This window comes from Nilaparvata lugens, chromosome 3, assembly GCF_014356525.2.
Source record: "Nilaparvata lugens isolate BPH chromosome 3, ASM1435652v1, whole genome shotgun sequence".
Taxonomy (NCBI): Eukaryota; Metazoa; Arthropoda; class Insecta; order Hemiptera; family Delphacidae; genus Nilaparvata; species Nilaparvata lugens.
The window spans coordinates 67,316,175-67,342,841 of NC_052506.1; the positions used below are offsets into that span (position 1 = coordinate 67,316,175).

The 26,667-nt window shown below is 33.0% G+C and overlaps 1 protein-coding gene across 4 annotated transcripts in view; it reads right to left on the reverse strand.

Moving 5' to 3' along the window:
- Positions 1-16,725, reverse strand: part of LOC111051063 (zinc finger CCCH domain-containing protein 10) — a 35,136-nt gene extending 18,411 nt beyond the window's left edge. For 2 of the 4 annotated variants that reach the window (XM_039424377.1, XM_022337503.2), the window contains exons 1-5: positions 16,526-16,725; positions 14,194-14,511; positions 10,556-10,817; positions 8,137-8,276; positions 4,937-5,074 (exon numbers count right to left, since the gene is read on the reverse strand). In XM_039424377.1, the coding sequence (XP_039280311.1) occupies positions 4,937-5,074; positions 8,137-8,276; positions 10,556-10,817; positions 14,194-14,496 (843 nt within the window). In that variant the 5' untranslated portion in view covers positions 14,497-14,511; positions 16,526-16,725. Of the gene's footprint in view, positions 1-4,936; positions 5,075-8,136; positions 8,277-10,555; positions 10,821-14,193; positions 14,512-16,525 lie in introns of all 4 variants that reach the window. The other 2 variants (XM_022337496.2, XM_022337490.2) reach the window with 1 other exon arrangement.
- Between the last annotated feature and the right edge of the window lie 9,942 nt (positions 16,726-26,667).

The following is a 26,667-nucleotide window of genomic DNA, read 5'->3' on the forward strand; positions in this document are numbered from 1 at the left end:
CAGCATCTGCTCAACATTGGTTTGCTATCTTTGTCTGTGAAAGCAGATAGCTATTCTTTTCCAACTCAGCACCGTTGCCAAATCGCTTTTAGGCTATAAAGAAGTTAATAAACTTCCAGAATATTAAATATTTATTATGAAAAAGTAAATTTTCTTGAAAAATTGAATATATTCAAGATAAAATTATCTTAATAAGTTTTAATAAGAATAACGATCAATTCCACAACATGAATTATTTACATTTTTTACCTTAAATCTACTGTCATTCAAATATTTATGTATAGGCTATTTACCATAGTAAATTTATATTATTGTATTGGTTTTAAGGAATTAAATGTATTATTTTCATCAATATAAAATATGGATATGGATGCAGGCCAATCCTATTATATTAAGCGAGAAATTTCTGTATTTTTATCTGGTTATTTATATTTATATCTGGTTATTTATGTTCAACGGATCTCAAAAACGGCTTTAACGATGTTCACGAAATTTGGAGCATAGTAGGATTATGATATAAAAATTCGATTGCATTAGATCTCATCCTAGGAAAACTCGCTGAACCACATTAAAAGGATAATTTATCCTTAACTGAAACAGCTGAGATTTTCGTCATCTGTGGATAGTAAAAAGTGAGCGAGTGATTCTGTGGAAAATCAATTAACGCATCCCAGAAATTCATAAGCTGACGTATAGCCAGCTGTGAAATATAAACACGATAATTTTAGAGAATTGTGTTCTGTTTATCAATAAATAAAAATAACGAGGGAAGCTCGGCGCCCCGATATTAAAGTCTAATCCTTGTAAGAAGATTATGGTAATATTATAAAATATGAAATTCCAAGAAATGTTATAATAAGATTAGCTATAAATTGATATTCACGTAATAGTCAGAGAAAATGATAGGATTTCACTGTTGCCAATTTTCTTTTTCCACGGCCTTTTATAGTGGTTAGCATCAACTGTGATTCAAGTTATCACAGTATATATTATTCAGAGACCGGCATATTAATCTGACGATTTTGTAGTCATTGTTGTGTTGACACCACTGTCATTGAAAGGCGGGAGTGTTATACATCGACAGGTCTGTCCATTCATGCCATTTCAGTAGCCATTGAAGCTTATTTTAAAAGAAGCTCAGTCATTTTAACACAGCGTTTATTTCGCAGACATTTCAATTTAAATTGACACGCGCCTGTTCCCAGTAGGAATACGATCTTGTTGTGGGTAAAGAATTTTAGGAACACGTCGTCTGCTTTATTAACAAACCCAACAGGACGAAAACGGACTGTGAGAACGCCTGAAAACATTAAACACTAATACGGTAAGAGTAGCTGTTACACGGTCTCCATGACGCTCAGCAGCGAAACATGCTGTTGCGCTAGCCATTTCTGATCCAAGTGTACGACGAGTTCTTCATTCCGACCTAAAATTCCATCTGTATAAGATAATGTTAGTGCAACAACTCAATGCAAATGATTGGGCACATCGCAAAGCTTACGAGATCATTCTCGAAAATGTCCACCAGGATGCCATTACTCTTTCAAGTGACGAGGCACATCTTCATTTGTCGGGATTTGTGAATGAACAAAATTACCGTTATTGAGCAGCCAATAATCCACAGAGCTAGAGGTAGTCAATCAACGAGAAATTGAAGTAATTTCACAAGTGATGATTGAGTGAGCAATGGCAAATTTTAGAATTAGCTTAAGTGAGTGTGTGAAAAGTAACGGAAAACATTTGGATGAGATAATCTTCGAATAGAAAAACTTTGTGAGTGATCTATGTAATTCACTATAAATTGCAAAATTTTATCTTTAATTTGATATATTACATGTTTTAATTGTACTTTGATTATTATTCCTCAAAAATCGTCAGGTTTTTATGCCGGACCCGGTATAATTTGTTTATTTATAGAATATATATTAATATTATTTATTGTTGTTTTTTGTTAATAATGATCATTATTCAATGATATCAAATATATTCGTCAAGATAATTTACTTTTCCACTATTAGATATTGAAATTTCATAATAATTGAGATTTACTATTTGCCGAGATCCTAACCACCACCTCAAACATTGCATGTCATTGGTCTTTGCCTTCCCTGGGACCAGAGCTATTCTGCAGGCCTCTATAACTTTAGACATAATGAGAAGTAAGTATTTTCATACGAAATCATAAATTATATACTGTGAAAATCATAATCAAGAGATATTATGAGAATGATTAATTGAACGGTGTTATATCAGCATAACATATAGTAGTGGTGTTCCATCCGATTACATTGAATATAATATATATAAGGCTGGTCACTAACTACAGGAGATTGCATGATAAATAAGCATGTGCATTATGTCATCGTAAATATTGATGTGTAACCACAGCGAAAGGCTTCGAACAAAATTTGTTGAGGTTGAATTATTTTTATGATTAAAATTTGTGATTTTCCAGTGGTTTATTTATTGTTATTATTCTCATTAAACTTCTTATTATTCTTGTTTATTTTTTCTTCACTACACATTCAAGGTTGAATTATTTTTAATGATTATAATTTGTGATTTTGCAGTGATTTATTTATTTTTATTATTCTTATTAAAAACATATTTATATATTTTAGCGGTGGCCACATTTTCTCAAATCAGTAAATAATCAATCTATTTGTATCAATACTTTGTAAATAATCGTAGCTGATATGCTTCATGTAATTAACATGTCTTTATCTTGAATAAACTCCTCTGGTCACGTTGTACCCTTGAACAGAGAAATTATTATTATCATCATTTAATATCGGGACACCGAGCTTCGCTCGTTATTTTATTTATTGATAGACAGAGCACAATTCTTCAAAATGATTGGGGAAGGACTAACAGGCACAGTCCAAAGCTGTTTCTTCCCCGAATTTTAATTTATACACTATAAATGGTCCAAAAAGTAGGTTATGTTCCATACACTTGAATTCAGGTCCACATTTCAGTCCAAATATTTGAAAACAGAAAAGTTCTAATTAAGATTGTTTACAAATCAAATTGAATAACAAAATGACACTCACTAATCACACAAAACTGTAGAATAATGATTAACTTTGAATATTATGATATACCATGACATGTCAACAAATCAGATTATTTTGATCGAGTCTATTAAAATTTCTAGATTTCTCGCCAGCTACGGTAAGCTGATTACACAGCTGATCTCCCACACAAGCACACGCATCTTCTGTTATCGACAGACAACAAAATTATCATCTGTTTTTCCAAGGATGAATAATTATTATCCTTTTCATGTTCTTCAGCGAGTTTTCCCAAGGATGAGACCTAGTGCAATCGAATTTTTATATCATAAACCTGCTATGTTCCAAATTTCGTGAAAATCGTTAGAGCTGTTCTCGAGATCCGTTGGACATGAAATAACCATAAATAAATAAAAATAACCAAATAATTATAAATTGAAATAAACAAGCATGTGCATTATGTCATCGTAAATATTGATGTGTAACCACAGCGAAAGGCTTCGAACAAAATTTGTTGAGGTTGAATTATTTTTATGATTAAAATTTGTGATTTTCCAGTGGTTTATTTATTGTTATTATTCTCATTAAACTTCTTATTATTCTTGTTTATTTTTTCTTCACTACACATTCAAGGTTGAATTATTTTTAATGATTATAATTTGTGATTTTGCAGTGATTTATTTATTTTTATTATTCTTATTAAAAACATATTTATATATTTTAGCGGTGGCCACATTTTCTCAAATCAGTAAATAATCAATCTATTTGTATCAATACTTTGTAAATAATCGTAGCTGATATGCTTCATGTAATTAACATGTCTTTATCTTGAATAAACTCCTCTGGTCACGTTGTACCCTTGAACAGAGAAATTATTATTATCATCATTCAATATCGGGACACCGAGCTTCGCTCGTTATTTTATTTATTGATAGACAGAGCACAATTCTTCAAAATGATTGGGGAAGGACTAACAGGCACAGTCCAAAGCTGTTTCTTTCCCGAATTTTAATTTATACACTATAAATGGTCCAAAAAGTAGGTTATGTTCCATACACTTGAATTCAGGTCCACATTTCAGTCCAAATATTTGAAAACAGAAAAGTTCTAATTAAGATTGTTTACAAATCAAATTGAATAACAAAATGACACTCACTAATCACACAAAACTGTAGAATAATGATTAACTTTGAATATTATGATATACCATGACATGTCAACAAATCAGATTATTTTGATCGAGTCTATTAAAATTTCTAGATTTCTCGCCAGCTACGGTAAGCTGATTACACAGCTGATCTCCCACACAAGCACACGCATCTTCTGTTATCGACAGACAACAAAATTATCATCTGTTTTTCCAAGGATGAATAATTATTATCCTTTTCATGTCCTTCAGCGAGTTTTCCCAAGGATGAGACCTAGTGCAATCGAATTTTTATATCATAAACCTGCTATGTTCCAAATTTCGTGAAAATCGTTAGAGCTGTTTTCGAGATCCGTTGAACATAAATAACCAGATATAAAAATAACCAGATATTATAAGAATATAAACAGACATACAGAAATTGCTCGCTTAATATAATAGGATATCGATTCAAACTCGAGATCCGTTGGACATGAAATAACCATAAATAAATAAAAATAACCAAATAATTATAAATTGAAATAAAAAACCAAATTATTTACAGATTAACCAGAAATTGCTCGCTTAATATAATAGTATTGGTTGTTTATTTTATGTTAGAAGCTGAAGTAAAACAGCTGTTTTTTGCTTAAAACCTCTCGCTAATGACAAAACATGCTGATGAACATGTGTGTATGCATGTACACATATTATGTTTATCATGCTTGTTAATGGCTAGCGCCTAATTTATTGCATTATTGATAATATTTGAAGATTAAAGCATTAATGAGCACACCTGCTGCATTTGACCGGCTCCGGGAACAGTGTTGGTGATGGTAACTGCAGGAACAGTGACCGTAGTCAGACCGGCAGTGCTCGTTTTGTCGCTGATTCGCAGTTGCGCGTTCTGTTCCAGCAAAAACTCATTTGTCGCCTTCAAGCAAACATAAACATTTTACTCAACGGACAGCTATTCATTTATTTTACATTGAAAATATATACAAATCAAATTAGTGAATGGGTAAGAGGCAACAGGCTCAGCCCAAAACCGCCCCTTTCTCAAATGTTTATATAAATAGTTCCGAAAGGTAGTTTATGTTTCTTCCCTTCAATAATTAGTCAAATTTTGAGTCTAAAAATACAAACTTTAAATTTTAAATCTAGATAGATTGAAACCCGAACAAAATTGAAAAATCATAATTTGAAACATGGCAATATTTTGTAACTCACTTTCAGATTACATATATTGATGTAGATTCACCAAAACAAGAGTAGGTACTAGATGAAAAATAGTTTTTATAGTGAGCGTATTCAAATCTTCCATAATTGTCTGCCGTACAGATAAGAAACAGTAATGAGCCCGTTCTGGGTACATAGAATGTGGTAAATTGTCCGATTCACAATTTACCAGGTAAAAAGTTCCGCGTCCCATGGGAAGAATTTTGACAGATTCTGTACCAGAAACCAGTTCCAATTCAAAGTTCCTGTCCCACAGTCGAAGCCTGGTAATACAGTTACAACTATCCGAGCTCTCATTGGTCGATTGAATTGTAGTCTGCTTGCTTCTCTGCGCATGGGCTGATAACTTGTTTGTTTACCATAGCATAGCCATAGAATACATAACCAACAAAATGATGTTTGATAACCATTCGTTAAATGAATTTTTCTCTATAGAAAATTTGAGAGTAATGGAATGAAAGAAATGCACACTTTTCTAGACGGTAAGTTTGAAAACAGCCTTTCTTCATTCACGCAGCTAGTAAACGACACATTTTGGTGTAAATCAACTTTATAAGTGCGCGCCAAAAGCTTGAACCAACGATTTTGAAATGGCGTTCCATGGGAACATTTTGCACTAGTCATCACGTGATTGAACAATTTACGATTGGAACTGGAACAATTTACTGTGCACAGAACGTACTCACTGAGCATGCGAATTAAATTGCATGAATAATGTACAATTGTCTGTGGTATGTAACTTATTTGTTGACAACAAATACTATAATGATTATGGTATAATAATTATTTCTCACTTGACATGCTTAATTAATGCCTCTACTTGTTTCAGGGCCTTGTTCTATTGTATAAGATGTCGGTAATGAGAATGATACAGTAATTTAGAAGTTGAGACTGAAAATTTCAAAATGTTAAAAATGTAATTCTTTAAACAGATTATATGTTTTACTGTACAGATATGGTCGAATGAGAAGATCCCTAGTTTTTCGGTGCGGGGGCGGGCGGAACTTGAAATAAGCCAACTCCGCATGCCTGACTAGTGTATCTATATATATAAAAGCGAAATGGCACTCACTCACTGACTGACTGACTGACTCACTCACTCATTCACTCACTCGCAGAACTAATAATCTACCGGACCAAAAACGTTCAAATTTGGTAGGTATGTTCAGTTGGCCCTTTAGAGGCGCACTAAGAAATCTTTTGGCAACATTTTAACTCTAAGGGTGGTTTTTAAGGGTTTAAAGTTCGTCTTTTAGCATGTATATTCTTCTTATTCTCTTAATTATAATTGAAAAATGTCCATACCATATGTTAATATAGAACTATAATCTAGAGAGAGTACCTCTTCGAAACAATTGTTAACTGGTAACTAAATCAATAATTTTGTCAGGTTGGCATTAAGTTGAGTTTACTTTGTTAGGTTGGCACCAAGTTGAAGATTGAAATGCATTTATCGCGGAAAAATTGATTGGGCACTGCTACTTCAATCAGAGCTATCCCTGGGAATATTATATTACTAGCCGTCCGGCTCGCTTCGCTCGCCATGTCCGTTTAGCCAGACGTTTAGTCTGGATCGTCCTAACATATAATAAAAATGCTCAAATGAAAAATGCAGGCGAGCGAAGCGAGCCTGCTGATCTCATTCTTGGACGATCCAGTTAGGGGTCCAGGGGGTGGAGCCCCCTGGCTAGACGGATATGGCGAGAGAAGCGAGCCTGACGGCTAGTTCCTAATGATAAAATTACGGCGTGCTAGGCTCGTGACTCAAGTAGCTGGCAAAAACTCAGCTGGTTGATGAAACGGTTTTAGGCGTGCCGTCCACTAGAACCGTTTTCGTCCGAACTAGCATCGGCCGAAAACTACCGAACGATCCTCCAACAAAGAAAGGAATAAATGCTCGTCCATTGCAACAGGTTCATAGGGCCGTGCACGGCCGTCTCCGCCCGATCAATTTTTTGATCCGAATTGAATGGGGTTTTCCGGCTCTATCCGGCCGAACTAATTAGTCGAGCTGAGACAACAAAGTGTTCCTAACCTAAAACTGTTTACAATTTCGTTTGTTTTTGTTTTTTGAAGTTGTTCTGTTTAATAAAGTTGTTACTACGAACAATGAAAAGTTGATCAGTTTGGTTCAAAAGCATGTTGCATTGTGGGATATGATAGACAAAAGATCATCGTCGTGATGTTTAAAGGCATTTGTGGACAAAGATTGCTGAACAAATAGGATCTGAAGGTAATATTATAGTAATGAATAACTAATTTAGTGGATATTTGTTTATTCAATTTTCAAAATCTCAATATAATCACTTTCATGAAAAATTTTGGTGGCTATGATAGTAGTTCAATAATTGACACTAATTCAATAATTGGCAACCAGCCAACTACTGAACTTTACTGACGTAAACGGTTCCAATGGACGGCCATATTCGGCCGAATTAACGGCCGGCAGATTCGTCCGATCCAACGGCCGAACGGATAGGTTGAATACGGTTCCAATGGACGGCTACCCATACTATGCATAGTAGCATCTTGATTCAGTATGAGGGGTAAATCGGTCCATGGATTAAGTTATGAGTCCTTGACTGTATATTCATTCAAAAAAACAAAAACAAAAAACGTTGAAAACAGTAGTCAGGGAAAACACGTACAAACCCTTGTACTAGCACAAGTGATAGTAGTTCAGTGAAGGATACTGGGAACTCTTTACAATAACTGAACATTTTAAATTATCATAGCATAATTTGAGAAATAACTTACCTGTAAATCGTCGACTCGTTTCTTCAATTCACTAATCTTGGCTCTGAGCAGCATATTTTCCTCCTCCATCATCATGTAAGGTCTGATATGCTCATGGCTCGGTCTTGCCATGTAGCCATTTGCACGTAGCACTATATCACCTTCAATAATAATGGAGAAAACAATTTATTCAAGGGGCCAAAAGAAGATAAGAATTAGTTTATTTATGTGAATAAAACTAGTCAAGTCACTATATACATTGCAAAAGCATATAATCAGGGCAGCCCTTGGAAGACCTAGATTGTATCCCAGCAGGAATTTGTTTATTGAGTTTGGAGTATCAACAATAACGGCAAGTGTTTGTCAAGAGCATAATTCTCCATATCAATAAAAATAGAGAAAGCCTTACGTTTAATGCGAACCCACACAATCTACGCCCAACAGTGAACAACTAATAGATCATTTTTTAGATTGACAGTCAATAAACATCAGCTTCAGTATTTCATGGAATTCTTTGCAAATAAAATCCCAATCATTTTATTACCAGTCCTTTCTAAAAAAAATTGATAAATGGGTGAGAGAAAACATCTATTTCAATATTACTTGATTGCTTTTTTTGTTGACAATGTTCTTTCTATTCTTTATATTATCTAATTCTCTATTATATTGTCTTAAGTGTGAGTCAGCACCGGGAGCCATTCCGCAGGCGTCGATTTTATGACACCAGCAACCATCCTCATTGGATTATTTTCTAGTATATTGTTTGGATACATAAGAGAAGTCCAGAGCCATGCGAAATTTCCTTGTGCTAGATACAGAGTGGCCCAGAAACCTCGTATTTTCAGTACATTTTCCAGTTTTCAGCTATATCCACCAAATCCAGTAATCGGACAGAAAATTTCGCTCTCGCCTTTTTTATATTATGAAATTCTGAATGAAATGAGATTATTTGGAACTTTCTATTTTCAATGCGTAATGAGTTATGATTTTTCAAAAATGAATAAAGTTACAAGAAAAAAACAAATTTTGATGAATTTTAGTTTTTGATCAACAATATCTTCCGATTGTTACTACCATTCAAAAATATAATTTAATATCTCTGGGCGAAATTTTGTGCTCTACAATCTAAGGCCAGATATAGCGCTCTACCTCATATAGATTTCCAGGTTCCCCTGACAACAATGCTCCTTGTATTTTGAAAAACACCTAATTTTTTGCTTCAACCATCATCACTAGCTACTTTCTCCTCATACTGGGATTTCGCACAATAATATTAGTTCATAAGATCATGTTCTATGAGAATTACCCGTTAGATGCACTTCATTTCAGTATTTCCTAGTGAAGAGGTGCGCATAAGGACACGTCAAGAATCAAAACTTCAACCACTTATGACTTATATAAGGAGAAAGATAAACGGATCTAATCGTTCTATAGCTCATTCTTCCCGGCTCGTCAAGGAGGTTCGAAACATGCATCATAAGTCAAATTGGGTGTTTTTCAAAATACAAGGAGCATTTTTGTCGAGTGTACCTGGAAATCTATATGAGATAAAGCGCTCTATCTGGTCTCGAAAGAGCACAAAATTACGCCTTGATTGATTTTGAATGCTACATTCAAATGGTAACAATCGAAAGACATTGTTGATCAAAAACTAAAATTCATCGAAATTATAATTTTTTTTCTTAAAATTTCACTTATTTTTGAAAATTCATAACTCAGTACTCATTAAAGATAGAGTTCCGAATAATTTAATTTTATTCAGAATCTCATAATCTGAAAAAAGGCGTAAGCGAATTTTTCTGTTTGATTACTGAATTTAGCATAAATGGCTGAAAACTGGAATCACGAAGTTTTTGTGCTAACCTGCTAGCACAAGGAAGTTTTGCATGTGAAAAATTAGTTCTGAACTTTTCTGATGCATCCAAACAATATAACTATTGGAAAATGAATAGGAAGCATCGAACAGTAATACCAAATGGATCTCACTATAGCCAACCTATTGGCCAATTTAACACTTACCGATGATCGGGCGACATTTATCATCATAACACCCAGAATGTCCTCCCATTGGCTAAATCAACAGCTGATTCTCAGCCAATTGGTAAGTATGGAAACGACCATTCTCGTGACTGAACTCTCTGACACTTCACAAAAGCAATTCACATTTTTATCACCAAGATCTAGAATTTATATGTTGAACTGTTAGCATTTATGCAGGGGAAGATCATGGGCGCATTTATGCAGGGGTGAAAGATCATGCCACAACCCCCCCCCCTGAAATTAGAAAAAAATCAGCTGCTAATTCCCCCTTGAATTGAAAACCCATAAAATTTAGCCAGTAGTAATTCTAAACACTGTTGGCCTTTCTCAGGGGCCCCCTAAATTTGATTTTGTGTAGATAACCTAGTGTAGAATCTAAACAGAACTGTCGTCTACCAACCTTCCTCGAGAATGCCCCTCCGCCGCTTAGTCTCAGGCTCATAGTCGAATATCATCCGCCGCCGGGCGGGAAACAAGTCCTCGGTGTCCAGGGGCGGAGGCTGGAGGTGGTGGATGGGGGGCGGCGAAGTAGCCACCAGTCGCTTGTACTCGGTCAGGTGCTTCAGGTTGCAGACGGCCACCGGCGACAGTTGTTGCTGCTGCTCCTGCGGGGGCGGCGCTGGAGGCGTCTGCTCTTCTCTCGATGGCGACTGCGAATTCAACTGCTACAGCAAATACAAAATTCAAATCAATCTAAAACTTTTAGTGAAATAATCTCATTGCACTAGAAAATATCTTATGTAAACATGATTGAATAAAGTAGAGCTTTAATATAGTTGGCTGATATTGTTAACTTTGAATTCATTAAACAGGGTTTCGGTGGGGTACCTTCTAGGCTTATTCAATGCTATTTTAATGATAAGTTTCTGTACAATAAGTAAAGGAGCAAGATTTGTCTTGAATGCACCCCCACCCCCCAGCAATTATTCCGTACTGCAGAAGTGATTGAATATAAGCAAAATAGACTTATTTAATTAATTTTGGGGTAAGAATCTGATTCAGGTTTGAAAAAATGTACATGAATTACCTAACTTTATGTCTGACCTGTTGAATGTGTGAGTTCAATCTTAGTATACTGTTAAAAATTACACCTAGATACTTATATTCCGACACACACTCGATAGAAACACATTGAGAACAATCATTTGGAGTGTGAAAAAATATGCATTCTCAAGCTATATTGAAGGATAATAGTAGGTATTCAATCATTTTCTTATCATTACTATCAGATAGGTAATTAACATTAAAAACACCACACAAACGTAGAATCCTTCCCCTATCACACAAAGCCATTTCCTTAGAGACTCTATAAAATATTTGAAGTCAGAGTTTGGAGTTCGATAGATGCATAAAACTATTACTTTCTTAGTCAAATTAGCTAGCTTTAATTCAACAGCAGAAATCTCAAAGTCACTGCCAACTGCGTCAGCTAACAAGCCTTTCCTCTCACGGAAACTGGTCATAGAGTTAGTTCTAGCAAATACACATGATCCTGTACGAGCGGAATGAGACCTATTATACTTTGCAATCAATGTATAATTAGATAGAGAAAACACGTCGAGCTCATTTTCATTCATCCAATGTTCTGTAAAGCATAAAATATCTATATCATAGCCTCCATCTGACAAGAAAGCTTCAAGTTCCAGTTTAGAATTGGGAAGGCCTTGAGAGTTTAGATGAAATAGTTTGAAATCTATAAAAAATCATTTCCACAATCATTTAAAATTGGAATAGTCCTGTTTGTGTCATTGAGTAGTTCGGCTGATTTTTGAGTGGAAGCGTCATTGTCTTTGTCAAAATGTTTTTTTAGAATCTTTCTTTAATGTTTTCGTGAGTTTAGGTTTTCCCTTGTACCTACTGAAGTGCAGGTCATGCATGTCTAGTGTAGTCAGTCATGTCAAAATCATCCAGACTGAGCATGTCTATATTCTCTAGCTCCGAAATTCTATTACAAAGCCATGAATTGAGGCAACTTACATTTAAATTCATAATTGGTTTGTCATACCTGAAGGGAACCGATGCAATAGCATCTACAATAGCAGTAGCAGCTACATTAGTATGTTTTGCTTCTTCGATTATAGGTTGAAATTCAAAATCAGTGGGTTGCTTCAATTGCTCCACAACGTCGTTTGTTCCAGCAACAATAATTACCTGATCTTGACTATTAAAATCTCGAATGAGATCATCTACATAATTGGAAACTGTATTGAAAGAAGAGCCAGGTCGTGATATGATTGTTACCTCAAAACCAGTAGCACTTGACTCGCGGTTTGAGATCCCAACCAATGTCCCTTCCATGGCTGTCAGACACTACCAACAGTCGCCTTTTAGATCTACGTTTCCGTCGAGGTTTTTGAACATTTTTCTTCATCTTGGTCTTAGATTTACAATATTATTGTAATAACTGACGGACTCCAGAGCCGAAAACTCATCCGCGAGAGCAGTGAAAAGACTGAAAAGGAGTGAGAGCATCTAGAAGGACTGACTGGTAAACAGCTGTCTTCGCCTACACACCTGCGTCGAAAGCAACTGACACTAACGTTCGGGTTTTTGACTCTATAGTAAGAAACAAGGTATACAATGTACCTAGAATATATTGACTGAATTCTAGGTACATTGGTAAGAAAGGTAAAATCAGAGTTGCCTTATCTCTGGTATTTCTGAATATATTGAATCATGAAAATGATTTCAATACTTCATCAATTGAATGTATTCTAGGTACGTACATTGGTAAGAAAGGTCCGGCGAAACGAAATGATTGTGGCTGGCCTAAGCTAGATATGCACAGCACGACTATGAATATGAATGTATCTAGTATGTAAGCAGATGTATGTTTTACTATCTATAATATTTCATTCCACAATTAAATAATTTATTTCTACATGTCATGACTATAATTTTTTCACTCATAGACATAAATCACGCCTGGTTGGCCTAGAACAGCCAACATTTGTCTTGCAAAATGTAAGACACTAGCAATGTTTCATGAAATTTTCATATGGAGTATCTGACTCCATTATAATAGTCAAAATAGTACTTCGGAGTATAAAAGCACTCATTAATTAAAAATACTTTCAGTCTATATTTAAACTCATTTAATCTTACTATTCCCCTCAACTGAATTGGAAGTACCTGGTATATCTTTCCTCCAATATAACTGGGTTTTTTTTTATAAAGTTAATCTATGGTGCTCAGAAAAAGGTGCTTTGATGAACGATCATCTCAAGTTATTAATCTGCAAGAGTTATCGAGCTCTCAACGTAATTAATTGAAGATATAATCCACGACCACGATGTTTCAATGAGTACGATCTGGGAGGACTAGATCCACTGCCCCTGGTGCACCGGGGCGGACGAACCGCGTTCCAAGGGAACTTTTGACTGTTCATTAACCGGTCGCCATCTTTGATTATCCTGCACCTTGTCATATGAAGTGAACAGTAGATGCCTACGAAGAAGGTAAAAGTTAAAATGGAGGAGCAAATCAAATATGAGTTACTTTCTTCTTTTGAAAATATATTATATCCCATTATAAAGAACGAGGAAGTTAATTCATTATTGGCGGGTAAGTTTATTATTTGTATTATATTATCGACAATTAACTTAGTTTGGTATGACTATCTTATTAAAATAAGTTATGTATGTGTTCATCACGGGATCTATCCAAAAATGCCTTGGCGTTGATTGGGAAATTGTAAATATTAACGCTTTGATAATATTCCATAAGGACATGAACATAAAATAAATTAATTTTTTCATACTAATTGTAGAATAGAAGAGAGCATAAGTTTATTTGAGAGCATAAGCATGTTTGTGTTTTGTAAGACATAACCTACATTTGTGTGAAACCAAGCAAGCTCCAGTGTTTACACAGAATAAAATAGATGTCAAGAGTGCGCGCCAAACTGCATGGATCGGTTCATGTCAGCCATCCCATGGGAACACTAGCGGTGCACCATAAAAAGCTGGTTTGGCAGTCATTTTGTGGTGCACCAGGGGCAGTGGATCTGGTCCTCCCAGGACCTATTCAATTTGTCACCTGTTGTACTTCAGCCCGCTGCAGCAAGTGTGGCGGCAGCTCTCCAGTGTGCTTATAGTACATCTCATCCTCAACGGAGCTGTGAATGAAGCGGCAGGAGTTGGTACGCCGGCAGTCGCCATTTTGAAAGTCGTGACAGAAGGCGATCACCTGGCGCGGACTTTCAGGATGCTGGAACTTGCAGCCGGAACCCCGCCAACAGCTGTTACGCAGAAAGTCTCTGCACACCATGCCTCTTCGTTTCTCGTCTGTTTGGCTGTCATTTTTCAAGTCGCACTCGTTGACCATGCCGTTATTTGTCATTTCAAAAGCATTGATCTGTCAATCATAAACCGAAAAGAGTTATCTATAAATAGCTGAGAAAACAGGCAAAAAGAATCACTAATTATATTCATTTCAAGTACTGCAAAAATACATCGTCAGTAATAGTAAAATTGTGTAGACTATTATTACAATCTTAAACTATTATAACATTCAAGTGAAAACTAAAAGATCAAAGTACCCTCTTTTCAACGTTATTTTATAGTGGAAAATATAATAATGTTGGAAAAAGATTACTTTGATTTTTTTTAATTTTTAGATAAATACGAGTAGCCTTGAACAATAAAGTGAATATAACATTGAAGTAGGGTACAGTACAGGCAAAGATGATCTAATAATTAATACAGATATGTACCTTATTGACTCTGTAAAAGTCAGACACCAGTTAATAATGGTAACACAATTTACTTCAGCGATAATAGCTTCAATCTATTCCGAAATATTCGTCGACAGAATGCAATCACATAAGCAACACACACATATTACAGTGAGGTGTTTATGAATTAATTTTTCAATATTAAATTATTTGAAGCTTGAATTGTCTTAAATTGATTGTGTTCATTTGCGTCCAGTTATACACTACACTTACTACAGTATTTATTGAAAAAAAAAACACATTATAAAGTACCCTTTATTTAAAATATTTCAAAAGAACAACATTTCGGCCTTTGGCTTTTTTCAAGTTCTAATCAGTTTAAACTAGTTTTTCTTTTGAAATACATTTTAAAAATATTTTAAATAAAGGCTACTTTATGTTTTTAATCATTTTAAAAAGTAGTCCATGCTAGTGAAGTGATTTTACTACAGTATTTATAATTCCTCAATTATAAATTTACAGTTGTTGCAAGTCCATCATTCCTGGAAACAATATGGTCAAATTTAATTGAGCTTGAAAACGCACTGATTAATTTATAAGTATATTCTATTTCATAATGAAACTAAACATCTATAATTCAGTCATAAGAGGAGCTTATTTGAAAAGTAACAAAGGGTATTAATCTACTTTCTACATTCATATTATATTATGTTGTGATGACACATTAAAAACAACTTAAGAAAAGTCAAACTAGGCTAGAAGAAAAGGTACAAAAACTTTTAAAACGCCGATTAACAATTTATTCAATCTTTAGAACTGATTTTAGCGTATTAACTAATCTGTAAAATAAATATCCAAAAAAAGAAAAGCTAAGATACCTAGTCTTCTTGAATCAACAGTTATCTTAATTCTTAAAGAAAGCAGTTTTTCTGACAACTTTTCAAGATTACCACGTGATAACCTCAATCAAGGATTATGGTGAAAAGCCAGATCAAGTTTGATTAGGGATTTAAAATATACTCAAAATTTAGGATTTAAAATAAGCTATTTTTAAGGAATGGGCTACAAACACAACGATTTGAGGTAAATTCCAAAGTTTAAGGAACTAGCTCAATGACTAAATTTTAAAAATGCATATTTATATAATTATGTTTAATCAATTGATTATTTTTCATTAGAAATCATCTAGGCCTACAACAAAATAAGCTAAAAATGGTAATTTATGACTACTTTGAAACATCTTTGTAGGTCATAACTATTTTAAAGCATTTAATTGACAGATTCAAATACAGGTTGATTAAAAATTAAATCAAACAAAAATTATTGTTGGTTCTATTAAGAAAGCTCAACTTTCTAATAAAATGACAGTTGCATGGAACGTCTGAATAGCATAAATAGCCTAATTGATTGAGAGGAAATAACAATCACCAGTTTGAAAGTAAAAAAATTGAATTAAATAAATGTGTATATGAATAAGCCAGTAAATAAAAACAGACTGCACTGTTCTTCAGTTTTATAATCCTGTTTAATTGATATTGTTCCGGGAAGCATTTATTTTTGTTGGTTAAAATCGTCTAATCAAAATAACAGACAAGAATCATCTGTAACTTATGTCAAAGCATAACTTGGCCGTAATCGTAAATAATATCAGTAAAACGCTGTGGCATGTATTAAAAACTTGAAATAAAGACTTACTCTGTGATATATTTTGTTCCGGAGTAGGATGTACGTTATCAGAAAAATTAAAATCTATAAAAGCCCATCTCTTGATTTTGTTAATAAACAAACACAGTTTTCGCCATTGTCGAATCTGTCTAGTCTACCCTCCACCGTTTGGCCTTGCAGCTTGATCCACTCCACCTTCAACCAGAAGCAGCCTGTCGCTGACCAATGGCAGTGAGTGATCCATTCACGCACATGTGCCAAGTTTCCAAATGGCATGTGACTTCATGATTTTATTTGTGATGATTAGTAGCAAATTACCATTTTAACAATACAAAACATAAGAGAAAATTTGAAATCAATGTTCTATTGTAATATTATGAGTTATTCATTACGCAAATCGATTCAATAATTCTCGAATAATATGATTCCATTATAGCGTCAAATTTGTGTGATTGGTATGATTGTCTGTTGTATGGCGCGTTCTTTTAAAATCGCTTAAAGATTCAATCCAATATCAGTTATTATTATTAAATCCTTACATTATATAATAATATCCTGATAATTTGTATATTTCTTACCTCTCAATCCATTGATAATATTACAATGGTACATTTTTATTTTGCAATGGCTAAATTTTTATATTAATAAAACACTTTTTCTTGTTTCTCACAGATGGAAATAAATAATCATACATTGCATTTGGTCAAATGCTAATCTACTTATATAATAAGAGAGAGTAGGGTTGTGTTTGTTCGTGTGTTCGTTTGTTCGCATCAAAACATGTCAACTTGTGGATTGCATACCGGAGAAACGGGAATGATTTAGATCTCCAAATTTTGAACATAGATTCTAAAAATATCAATCTCGTGCACCTGGAAGCCCAAATTTCAATTTTCCTTCTAGATTTTTCAGAATAAATGTTCAAACTTCATTAATGGTACATACGATTTCATAAAAAAAATCACCAAATCATATGGTCGAAATTAAAAAAGAAACATCTACTTTATTACACGGATTATACACGTATACAGGTGTAAAGTATAGGAAAATTATGTTTGACGCATCATCACGTCTGAACTGCTGGACTGATTAACTTGAAATTTTGCACATAGATTCTTGCTTAACCGAGGATGGTTATAAACCTATTTCAAATTCCACAATATTGGATTACATCAAGTTTTTAGTTTGTCAAGTTTTCAATTATTTGTCATGCTTTCAGTAGTTGTAAGGAAGCAGCAGAACATTTCTCTTAAAAGGGAAGTTAGAAGATAGACTGTATTAGATTGGGGATCCTTTTCGAATGATAATAACAGGTTTTCCGTCGCACCCAAATTTTTCCGCCATTTTGGAACCGCCATTTTGAATCCAACTTCTTTTTTTAATTGAAAGGTGGTCATATGATACATGATTCCGATACAGGATTTCCAGAGAAAAGGTATGGTGAAAACCGCACATCGATATCTCAAACCTTTCAAAATTTATTCTCATTCATTTTCTTTATTATAGTATAGAAGATGATCGATAGATGGATGATATATTCATCTATCTATCATATATTCTATACTATTATAATAGAGGAAAGAACTGGCTTAAACACGTTTACACGTGTAGAGGATAGGAAAATTATGTTTGACGCATCATCACGTCTGAACTACTGGACTGATTTACTTGAAATGCTGCTTATAAATTCTTAATCAACCGAGGATTCTTATAGGCCTATTTTCAATTCTTCTGGATTCCATTATGTCAAGTTTTAAAATAGAACCTTGCGAAGCACGGGTTACCTGCTAGTTAATGAATAATATCATAATCAAAAAGACTTTTAGTTGAGTTATTTTTGGTAAAATGAATATAGTTTTCTCAAAACTTGATACTTTTAGGAAATTTTGTTCTATTCGATCAATACGGTAATACCATTCAATCTACAGCTTTTACCATCGTAACTAAAACTTATTCGTTGTCCTTACATTTGAGATTTCACACAATATAATATAGGGTTTTGAATCGATATCCTATTATATTAAGCGAGCAATTTCTGTATGTCTGTTTATATTCTTATAATATCTGGTTATTTTTATATCTGGTTATTTATGTTCAACGGATCTCGAAAACGGCTCTAACGATTTTTACGTAATTTGGAGCATAGTAGGATTATGATATAAAAATTCGATTGCACTAGGTCTCATCCCTGGGAAAACTCGCTGAAGGACATAAAAAGGATAATTCATCCTTGGAAGAACAGATGATAATTTCGTCGTCTGTCGATAACAGAAGATGCGTGTGCCTGTGTGGGAAATCAGCTGTGTAATCATTCAATCAGCTTACCGTATCTCGCGAAAAATATTATCTAGACTCCACAAAATAATTTGATTTGTTGACATGACATGGTTTATCACTCTAGATTAGAGTATATTATCATAATATTCAAAGTTAATCATTATTTTACATTTGTAAGTGATTAGTGAGTGTTATTTTGTTATTCGCAATTTGGTTTGTAAACAATCTGAATTAGAACTTCTCTGTTTTTAAATATTTTGACTGAAAATTGGACCTAAATTCAAGTGTATGAAACATAACCTACTTTCTGGATCATTTATATTGTATAAATTAAAATTTGGGAAGAAACAGTTTTGGGCTGTGCCTTTTTGTCCTTCCCCAATCATTTTGAAGAATTGTGTTCTGTTTATCAATAAATAAATAACGAGCGAAGCTCGGTGCCCCGATATTGTGTTCTAAGCAAAGAATATATGGAATGTAATATTCTATACTCTCTGATTCACCCGTTAGATGCACACGTATTTCAGTATTTCCTAAGGAAGAGAGGCGAATATAAGGAAACCTTAAGGATCAAAATTTTAAACACATAACATTTGACAAAATGATTGGATTTTATTTTATTAAGTTACAAATTATTCTTCTCGGCTTGTCAAGGTGGCTCAAATCATGTTTCATAAGTCAAATTTGGTCGAAAAATGGGCCATACATTATTGAGTCTACTTTATTCCATACAACAAAATTCTATATTCAATGCTTCTCGGTGAACCAATATGATAAATAAAATTTAACTTGGTTGAATGTAGTACTGAATCATCTCCTCTTTCATTTGTAGCTAATAATTTAAAGAAAAATGTATTATGTTTGTAAAGTTTGATTAGTTTATTTCAAAACATAAGGAATTGGAGATGTTTTCCTCATTTCCAAAGTCTCTGGAGTTTTTCGATAGAAAACGGTGGTTCAAGATGGATTTAAGGCAACTTTGAGATTATAAAACATGAAATTATATAAAATGTTAGACCAATGAATTAACAAATGTCAGCTTCTGAATGCAAATTGGTGTTTCTTTCCTCTATGTAAAAATCTGAGTATGCAACTCTGGTTTGCGCACAGGCATTTGCCCATGCATATCATTTTCTAAAAAGCTATTTTAGCTTGGAGTATTCAAAAGATTGTTTTTATTTTTTGTTGTTGATTGTATTGAAACTAACTTGTATTGATGTGTGAGCACATGACTTTTTTATTTTATAAATTGCATTTTTTTGGAAATAAATATATTTTTGTCTGTCTGTCAACTTTAAAAGTTCCTATGTTCTATATTCATAGAGCTCCTGGAGGATCTCCTGATTTCACTCACAGAAAAGCAGGATTCAAGGTTGATAATTGGAGGAGATTTCGATATTCATCTGGAGGCCCCATCCAGGGAGAGAGATGTCTTCACAAACCTTCTCCGAGGACATGGGGTTTTTATTGTGAATCAGCTCTCAAGAAGAGGATCTGCATGCTTGGACACTGTTGTCACAAACTTTGATTCCTGGGAGTGCACGGTTGAAGTCATTGATCCTATGCTGTCAGATCACTCTGCAGTGGTTCTGTCATTGAAACAGAGTATGAGGAGTGAACAAGACCTGAATTTGCTTTTGACATGTTGATTGCTGGATACATGAGTGTCTTCAACTCAGTTTTTTCAAAAACCAAAAGGAAAAACCGAAGAGGTTGACGTGCTACCAATTTATCCTAATAGGTTGGTTAGCCTTCACCTATACTCTAAGGAAAGTCATCGGTTCCAAATAAGCTAATATCTTGATATATCATGAATGGATCTAATGCTTATGAATAAGAAATCCAGTTCAGAGCAAATCAAATTATAATTTTTTAATAAAATGATACAAAAATTTCAGTTTACACCAGAACAAATAATCATACATGGATCGAACATAGATTGAACATGATTGAGGTGACTAATATGTTTACGTTCTGTTCATCAAAATAGATTCCAATATTCCAACAGCTTTCACAAAAACTCAAATTATTGTTTCAAATCAAAATCAAAATACAGTATATAACTTATAGATTAAGAATACTTATCTATCGTTTACAGGTTTCAAAACAGTCTTATGGCTTTCAACATTAAACGAGAAGTTCAACACAAAATGAAAAGAAAAATTGAAATCTACATTTCACGTATGTTCAATAACATCAATAAACTTTACAAAAACATTTAGATCACAAATAACACATCTTAAATTTCAATTATTCAGGAAAATTTCAACAGAAGCCAACACTCCTAACATAAGCCAGCCATTAAAATGTTTGAGAGAGATCAGAACAAGAAGCCTTTCCAGTGAAGCCGAGACACATCATCGATTGCCAATTAGCAAAGAACACAAGTCTACAAACATTATATCTTTTGTTTTCAATAAAACTTTATTTTTAAAGTTATTTTAAATTTAATTAACCTTTATGTTGTTTAGAATTATCTGTTTATTCAGAAATAGAACTTTGTTACAGTGATTCAGTGGAATGTTCAACACTAGTATATATGATAAATTCCCTGTGAAAAGTTTAGTCCGTATATCGATTACACCAATATTTGCTATCAAGTTTTATTAATATTGAATATCGAATTGAAGATTCAATTTTAATTGAGAAAAAATGTAATATTACAAATGCCCCCTTCTCGACATAAAAAATTTTACTGTTTGAGAATTTAAAAAAAATTAACATTACATTGTAACAAATGGAAATTATTGAAATTAAATTTGAGAACAGGAACAATTTTTTCTACACAAACATTACAACATGTCAACTTATAATAATTGAAAATTATTATAAAAATTCATCAATAGCATTTGTTAGGTATATATTTCCAAACCATATTTGAGAGTATAGAATATCAAAATTATTTTTTGATTTAGCTTTATACTTCAAGGAAATTATCTCAACAGAAAATTTAATATACAGTATTTAAAGAATAATTATTGAAATTTTACATAAGTTTAATAGATAGAAAATTTAAATGTTATTGCATAAAAATTTAGTATGTTGAACAGAATTATTTAAATGAATTGTTACCTTTAATTTTCACATAAAATTGCAATAAATTAAAAAATGTCCATTTCTTTCACTGTTGACACGGTTGATTTTTTATCGATGCAAATTTTGAAAACAGTATGTTAAGGCACTCAGTATGAATTTCAGTTAAGTGTGACTCCAGTGTTGGGCTGATCTGGATACGCGTAGACATCTGTTAGCATGGCCTCATGCTTGTAGTCGACTGATGCATACCAAGCTCGATACAGTGACATCTGTTAGCATTACCTCATGCTTGTAGTAGATGGGTGCATGTCAAGCTCACTCAAAGTCACGTAAATTGTGTATCATGCACACAGTGTACATTTCAGGCTTGAAATGACAATGTAACTTGGTTTTTTTTGGAAAAGAGATAGACGCTGCTTACAGGATTAACTTGAGTGAGGATTAACTTAGGTAAAATTTGGTTTTTTTAAATTTTCAGCTTTCAAGGTTTAGAGTTCAGCATACAGGATTGATTTAGGTGAGGATTTATTTTGTTTTGAATCAGTTTCTTTCATTATACAGTGACTGTTATTTGAGTTTAAAGTTGTGAACTTGGACATGGATTGCAATTACCTCCAGGTAATGTAATAGTGCAGAAGCTTGAGTTGCGTAGTCAGCAATAGGCTTAGTCATTGGCGTCGACATTGGTGTAGCATTTGCGTAGGCAATCCATTAATGAGTCACACCAGTTCGAAAATCACCCAAATGTTCTTAACACTCTTCATGGCATTCACTTGTGTTGTACATTTCGAGATTCACGCGATATTTATTTTGAAGTTAAGTTCCACGTTGTACCTGTTATTTTAATATGCTTATAAACTAAAGAGAAAAATTTGATTAGGCTATCAATACAATCTTATGCTCATATACGTTATTTACAAGTATGTAATCAGTATAAAAATGAAATTTATTGTTAACATCTTATTATACAGTCAGCAACACATCAATTTAAAAAAATTTTAAATTCAATAGAGACATTAATTACAAAAACTTTAATAAAGAATTTAATTTCATGTTCATTTATTCACTGTTCAAATAATAAAATTAAATCAATTTTCAAAAATTTAGAACATAATCAAATACATGTTACATAAATGTCATAACACTCTGTATCATTATCAAAATTGCAAAAAACATCAGATCATCACAACAAAGTAATTTTAATACATACTTCAATATATTCATACAGTTGGTCTTCCACTAAAAATCATTTCATAATACAATATGTATCTGCTTTTCATTATCATTCAATATAACATTTCAAATATAGTATTTCACATTTATGATTTATCATTCAGGGTTTCAAAGTTATTTATGTGGACAAATTTATAAATTTTCATTTAAATTTTGTTCAAATAATTTATAAAAAGCAATGTATTCAATATTCTTAATCATCGTTTGTTGGATAGTATAGTTTATTTCGACTTTTAAATGTTCTAAACACAAACTACATTTCATGACAAAACTTTACTACTAATCATTCAACAAGAAATCATTCCAAACATCAATAATATTTCACTTCAATGGCAATCAATATTCATAAGTTATCATTTGCATCTATGGCAATCAACACAATTAATCATCATTTTGCATCCATGGCAATCAACACAAAAAATATTATCTCATTACTGCCTCTCTAAGTCATAACCTTCTGGTCATTTCTTCTTTAGGCAATAATGGCTTTCCATCTCAAAAACAATCATATACCAGCAAAATACTAATCAAACCCCACTAAAAATTTTACATACACCCCAGCATCCATTTCAAACGATAATTATTAATCATATCAAAGTTTATAAAGAAAAACAGTTTCAAAATTTAGAAAAAAGACATCAATTTAATATTCAATTTTAGAAGAGATTCAAACTTCAACTCATTTCAATTAATAATATGACAAAACTTTTACATTCAACAAAATCATCATTATTGAAATTAACTTTCATTTATCTTGAACATTTCATATTTATGGCGACACAATTCATTAATACTTTCAAATTTGAAGTTTTTATTATTATAACAAAAGAATTTATACATCAGATAAAATTTCAACATTTTTTAAATTGAACCATTTATTTTTCAAATAATTTATGAATTTGAAGACTGTATAATAACTACAAACCATTTCAACAATATAAAGAAAATCAAGATGGATAATTGGTAAATAAGTTCCCTAAAAAGTACAAATAAGAGAAAAAGGAAAAATGGGTAAGAGTTCCCTAAAACAATATATCCTACACAATATTAATACGGTACCTTTCAAAATAAGTGATACATGATGAAAAAATATATCACAAGCACACAATTATTTACACTAAAGTAGATAGATTTTAGAAAGGTTAAGTTTTATCAACAATTAAAGATTGGGAAAATAAGCTACAATTTCAACCTCTAATATGTTTTCAGAAGAATTAAATTTACAATTCAAATGACTATGGACAAGATTTTTTAAGATATGCATAATAGAAGAAATTTTATTACTGAAATTATTATTAAAATTACTGAATACTACACAAAGACAGGAAAGAATCGAAATTTGAAAAGATTTAGGGCCAAGAAAATAGGCTACAGGAAAGAAAAAAGATACAATTATGGACTCTTACCATACCGGTACGTAGTATTTACGGTCATTGCTATGCTATTCTGAATCCCGGCATGACACAGGATTCCTAATCATAACATAGTGCCGGGGAATACTCTTTCATCTTGTGATTCACTTTCATCATATCAGTAAACAACTTTAAACAACCGTTGAATACTAACACATCAATGGTGACTTTGTGCTTTGTTTTCTTCAAGAACATAATTTTATTCATGGGTTCATTTGTTTCAACAAAGCCATTTTGCTTACAAAAGTCAGTCATGTTCACTAGATAATGCTTTGCATACACCTTTTCAATTTTCAGTTGAAAGTTGAATTCATCAACTTGATACAAAGCAAGGTTCATTTTGTTTACATTGTTCCTAACCTCTACAGAAACCTGTCTCATGTGAGCATTCACTTTATTTACTGTTTTCCTAACCTTCAATTTGGCAATACTACTTTTTTTACTGTTGACTTTCAATAAAGACAACTCCCTACCTACTACTTTACTCAATTCTACTATCTCACTAGGATTTACTTTCTCAATATCAGTAACTAGGCCTACATTATCTGAAACTTGAAATAATTGATCTTGTATCTTAACACTACTATCATCCTGCTTCAATTTGCTTTCATCTTCATGATTATCAATCAATGTTTCATGTGTATCTTTTAATAGAAGGTTTATACTAACCTGCTCTAGTCTTATACTGTACTAGTACATTCTTGCTTCATCTCATCAAACCTAGCATTTTGATTTTTAAACATTTCGTCTAACTTAGCATTTTGCTTATCAAACAGTTGTGTTAAGGCAACTGTTAACTTATCATCATTTTTAATATTTTTCATATTTTATGCCATTTTGCTAGTCTGCACAGATAATATTATATTCATTAGGACTTGATCTCTCTTGAACCGACCCCACACTCAGTCTGCATTACACCGTTCATAACCTATCAAGATATCAGCCTACAAATAATTTCTATAACCAGGGATCGTTTACAGGTTTCAAAACAGTCTTATGGCTTTCAACATTAAACGAGAAGTTCAACACAAAATGAAAAGAAAAAATTGAAATCTACATTTCACGTATGTTCAATAACATCAATAAACTTTACAAAAACATTTAGATCACAAATAACACATCTTAAATTTCAATTATTCAGGAAAATTTCAACAGAAGCCAACACTCCTAACATAAGCCAGCCATTAAAAAGTTTGAGAGAGATCAGAACAAGAAGCCTTTCTGGTGACCCCAAGACACGTCATCAATTGCCAATTAGCAAAGAACACAAGTCTACAAACATTATATCTATTGTTTTCAATAAAACTATTTTTAAAGTTATTTTAAATTTAATCAAACTTTATGTTGTTTAGAATTATCTGTTTATTCAGAAATAGAACTTTGTTACAGTGATTCAGTGGAATGTTCAACACTAGTATACAGAGTGACGCAAAAGTCACTGGACAGTTGGCTAAAAGAAAAAATAAAATAACAGGAAGATGTTAATTTTTAGTACCATATTTTTTTGAAGGAACTGTGACAGGAGATAAATACTTGGATATGCTTCAGAATTACATGGTACCAGGACTCATGACGTGTGCTGAAAACTTTCAAGAAATTTACTTTCTACATGATGGTGCTCCACCACATTATGCTACTAATGTTCGCGATTATTTAAACGAAACTTTCCACAGAAATGTGATTGGACGAGGGGCAGATATAGACATGCCTCCACGTTCACCAGATATCATGCCCATGGACTTTTTCGTATGGGGTGTCGTCAAGGACTTTGTTTATTCTTGAAAGCCTCAGACAATCGACGAACTGAAAGACTACATTACACAATGCATTTGAAGGTTTGGACAGTGATACCAGGCTATGCCATAAAGTATGTCACAGTGTTCCCGAAAGACTGGAAAGATGTATTAATGAAGACAGAAAACAGTTTGAACATAAAAAATAATTCTAAGTATTTTTTGTAATAAAATATAAATTCAGCCTTTGTTTATAGCAGTGTCCAGTGACTTTTGCACCACTCTGTATATGATAAATTCCCTGTGAAAAGTTTAGTCCGTATATCGATTACACCGATATTTGCTATCAAGTTTTATTAATACTGAATATCGAATTGAAGATTCAATTTTAATCGAGAAAAAATGTAATATTATAAGGTACAAGTAGTTCTCATTCTTATCCAAGAGATAAATAATGGTTTATTGAAGATCTAGCTGAACA